Source organism: Fukomys damarensis, unplaced genomic scaffold (genome assembly GCF_012274545.1).
Source record: "Fukomys damarensis isolate Sample0158 unplaced genomic scaffold, DMR_v1.0_HiC HiC_scaffold_5683, whole genome shotgun sequence".
Classification (NCBI taxonomy): Eukaryota; Metazoa; Chordata; class Mammalia; order Rodentia; family Bathyergidae; genus Fukomys; species Fukomys damarensis.
Window position 1 is genome coordinate 4059 of NW_022906595.1, and position 3453 is coordinate 7511.

Below are 3453 nucleotides of genomic sequence, written 5' to 3' on the forward strand. Positions count from 1 at the left end.
TATATATATATATATATATGGATACAGTGATATAATTTATATGCATATGTCAGTCATAGAAGAGAAGCCAAGCAAAACGGTACGTTCGCTTGTAAGCCTGGTGTATTTGCATTCACATTCTGGTCTCAACTTGCTCCCGTGTGTCTACGAGTAGTTCAACTGCACTTCTCTTAATGGCCCCATGGTGCTACACTGTGTATAAATATCCTATCGTCCTCATTCATTCATCTGCTTGTGGACATGTACTGTATCCAAGATCTCCCTGTTACAAATTGTTGTGCTGTAAACATGGCTATTCCTGTGTATGTGTAATGGCATTAGCTGAACTCTTTGGGGAAGATACCTGGAATTGGCACAACTACATGAGAAGAAAATTCTACTGTTAGCGTTTTAAGGACTCTCCATGTATTTCCTTTGTGGTTGTACGAGTTTCGCTTACCACCAGTGAAGAGGAGTTCCCTGTTCCCCATGACTTCATGAGAACTTGTTACTAGATTTTTTGATCGTAGCCATTAAAGATGGTATCTCAGTGCCATTTTACAGGTGCCTAACCTCTTTTGCCTCCCACTGCCAAAGATGATCACCTGCAGCGTGTGCTCGATGATGCTGGGGAAGTTCCTGAGTGTGCAGGCCGGGATGGACTTCTCGGGTGGGTCATGGCTAGAGCTGTAAGACTCTGTGAGGAAAGGAATAACCACCTGCACGTGTCCTTTGGTGCCCAGTGTGCCCGATTCCAGCAGGGGTTTACAGTAGTACACACAGCGCTGGTCCATATACAATCCTTCAGGATGGTGGAAGAAGGAAAGACATGAGAGCTGGCAGAAACATAGTAGGGCAGTATGTGTACACTACGTCCCCAGCATGCACATATGCAACTCTGCTGTCGGCCCTAAACCCTCTAAACTCATGGGCAGACACATTGTCCAGGGCATTGGCCACCCCGTCCAGGTTTTGGAAGAAATCCTCAATGTACATGTGCTCCGTGTCAGGCCCCACACGATTCTGGTGGCTCATTACCCTGACGTGCGGGTTTAGTTGTCGCACGGCGGCGGCAGCTGTATCAGACTTTAATTTCTGGAAAGATACAAGGAAACAACAGCATCTTTACACTTACATACAGGACAATCAATATCGAGAGAGCTATCCTGAGTGCTCTTTGATCTAACCACAGACAAAGCTTAGCTGGGTGTTAGAAAACTTTACTGGATCACAAGAGATGGTCTGAGTCTAGGTCACATGGCCGAGGCTATGACAAAGGGGGCAGACAGTCAACAGAAACGAAAAGGACCATCTCACAAAGAAGCAATCACTCACCCTTAACTCCCCAACAATTACTGTTTTCCCCTTAAGGCTCCCAGAGCTGGGATTAATTCATCAAAATCCTATCAATGTGCTCTAAGGACATAGTCGAAATCATATTTCTCTTCTCAAAAATGGCAAGTGATTCGCACCTTCCCTGGGATAACAGCAGCCTCCTCCATTTAACTTCCCTCTCTCACGGCAAAATCTCTTCCAAGCTCAGAGTTGTGCTCCGGGTCCAACAACTTCTGCCTGGTATACCACTGGCCCGGCTATCTGATTATTGCACACCCTCAATTCTTTGAAGAGACACAGTTTTCCCAAGGACGCTGTCCTTATCCACACTGCGGCACTCGCTTTCCTTTTTAAAGTGCGTGTTTATGAGTACAAGTTTGGGGTCCTTGCTATTGTTTCTACCAGGGATGGAACTCGGACCTTGTGCTTGCACCTTCGTACATGTTTGCAGCAAACAGGTTCACATTCACCTGAGGGAGTAAGGCACACGTACTTAACATATCTGGATTCTTTGCCTTCTCCTTCCCTTTCTCTCCCACCCTTTCTACTTTCCCTTACCTCACTTTATTCATTTGTAGGTCATCCACGTTGGCAATCCATAATGAAGAAATTCATTGCAAAGGAATCGACCTGCGCAGCACCACTGCACGCTTGGGGGAAACCCAGGATCTCCGGGAGGCAGAGGGAAAGGGTCACACACACCCTCCCATTCCTGGGCGTGACTCGACACGGATGTGTGACCCGGGACACTGTCTTTCCCGCCAGCTGCGTGCTTGCTTGCTTGCTTGCTTGCATTGCCTTCTTGCCTTCCTTTTCTCTTCCTTGCTTTCCCTCTTCTTTCTTCCCCTCCCCGAGCTGCACTCTGTCTTCACCAGCCCCGCCACCACCCGCCCCGAAAGCACGCCTCCTTTGGCCTTTCCTTCCCTGCTTTGTCCACGGCTTGCCCAATCTCTTGGAAATACGGAGGTAGGCTCACCCTCAGCACTGAGGCATGGTGGTTTCGGCAGGGAAACAGCCCTGTCCTGGCAAGCGGGCCTTGCCGGCTCCTTGGCCCAGGAAGCGCCCTCCAGGCGGCGTGCGTTGCCTGGCTCCTTCAGCGGCCATGCTGGCCACAGCCTCTAGTTCCCTGCGTGCCCCAGGCTGTGGCCTAGGGCCTCCCTCTTCTTCCGGGCGCCAGGCAAGCCAGATCTGGCTGATCGGGCCCCGGCTGCAGACCTCTCCACGCAGCGGCCCCGCCTGAGCGCCTCTGTGCTTAGGACTCGCTCCAGGTTCCAAAAGTCCTGCCTGGCCCTGGCTCTGGCTAGGCCCTGTGAGGCCGCCTCCCTGCTGACTGACACCGGGCTGCTGCCCTTTTGGGCTTGGGCTCTTCCTCGTGACCCAGGTCCCGGGCCCCACCCCGGCGGCCACTCCTCCAATCACGGCACGCTACCATGGGGGGACCTGGGCCTCCCAGCAAGTGGCCAGTCTCCCAGGCCTGAGCACACACACACTGCGCCCCAACTCCCCCTTCTGGTGCTCCTGCGCCCAGACCAACCCTGGGCCCAGACACACTGGCTGGTGGGCTGTGTGGCAGCTTCGGCTCTGGAAGGCCGTGGGTCCCAGAGAACGGGCATCCTCGCTGGCCAGGTCCTGGAGCCCGGAGATTTACGCAGGGTGCCCCGCAGAGTCCCGGGAGCCTTGTCTTCACTGGCTTCTGGGAAGGCTTGTCGACTCCCTCAGGACAGGGCTCCCCAAACCCCCTGCCACGTTGGCTGTTCAATGCCCCTCCTTGCACGGCATGGGAGGCTGAGGCATGAGGATCTCCGCAAGTCTCAGGCCAACCCGGTGCACGTGTTGACAGGACAGCCAGCGCTAGGGGAGCTAGGCCCTGTCTTCTTGGGGCTCAAGAAAGGAACAAGAGCCCACAGCCCATCCATATTTTCAAAAAGGCCCACAAATGGCCAAAGAAGAAGCTACCTTCCTCCTCCAGCCTGCATAGCTAGTGTGTGGCAGAAAGGTGGGGGGCTGGGGGGATCAACCTCACTAGTCTAGTTTTTCTCTTGCATTTTGAGCATTGTGCCTTTTCCCTGTGCACCCAAGTAGGGTGATGAAGCATTCCTTTTCCCCTCGAGTAGTCCACCTCCTTGTTCTGGGTTCTGG

General features: G+C 53.1%; 1 protein-coding gene across 2 annotated transcripts; it reads right to left on the reverse strand.

The window, feature by feature from the left end:
• Positions 1–58: 58 nt before the first annotated feature.
• Positions 59–2534, reverse strand: LOC104852924 (ubiquitin-like modifier-activating enzyme 1). 2 transcript variants are annotated; one of them, XM_010610753.2, is made up of 4 exons: positions 1873–2442; positions 1452–1784; positions 909–1074; positions 61–781 (listed from the first exon to the last, which is right to left on the reverse strand). In XM_010610753.2, exons 2-4 carry the CDS (start codon positions 1479–1481, stop codon positions 513–515), a joined length of 465 nt encoding a protein of 154 aa, XP_010609055.1. In that variant the 5' UTR covers positions 1482–1784; positions 1873–2442; the 3' UTR covers positions 61–512. The 2 variants fall into 2 exon arrangements, with proteins under 2 accessions (XP_010609054.1, XP_010609055.1); XM_010610752.2 differs by lacking the exon at positions 1452–1784 and having other exon boundaries at positions 59–781; positions 2332–2534.
• Positions 2535–3453: the final 919 nt, after the last annotated feature.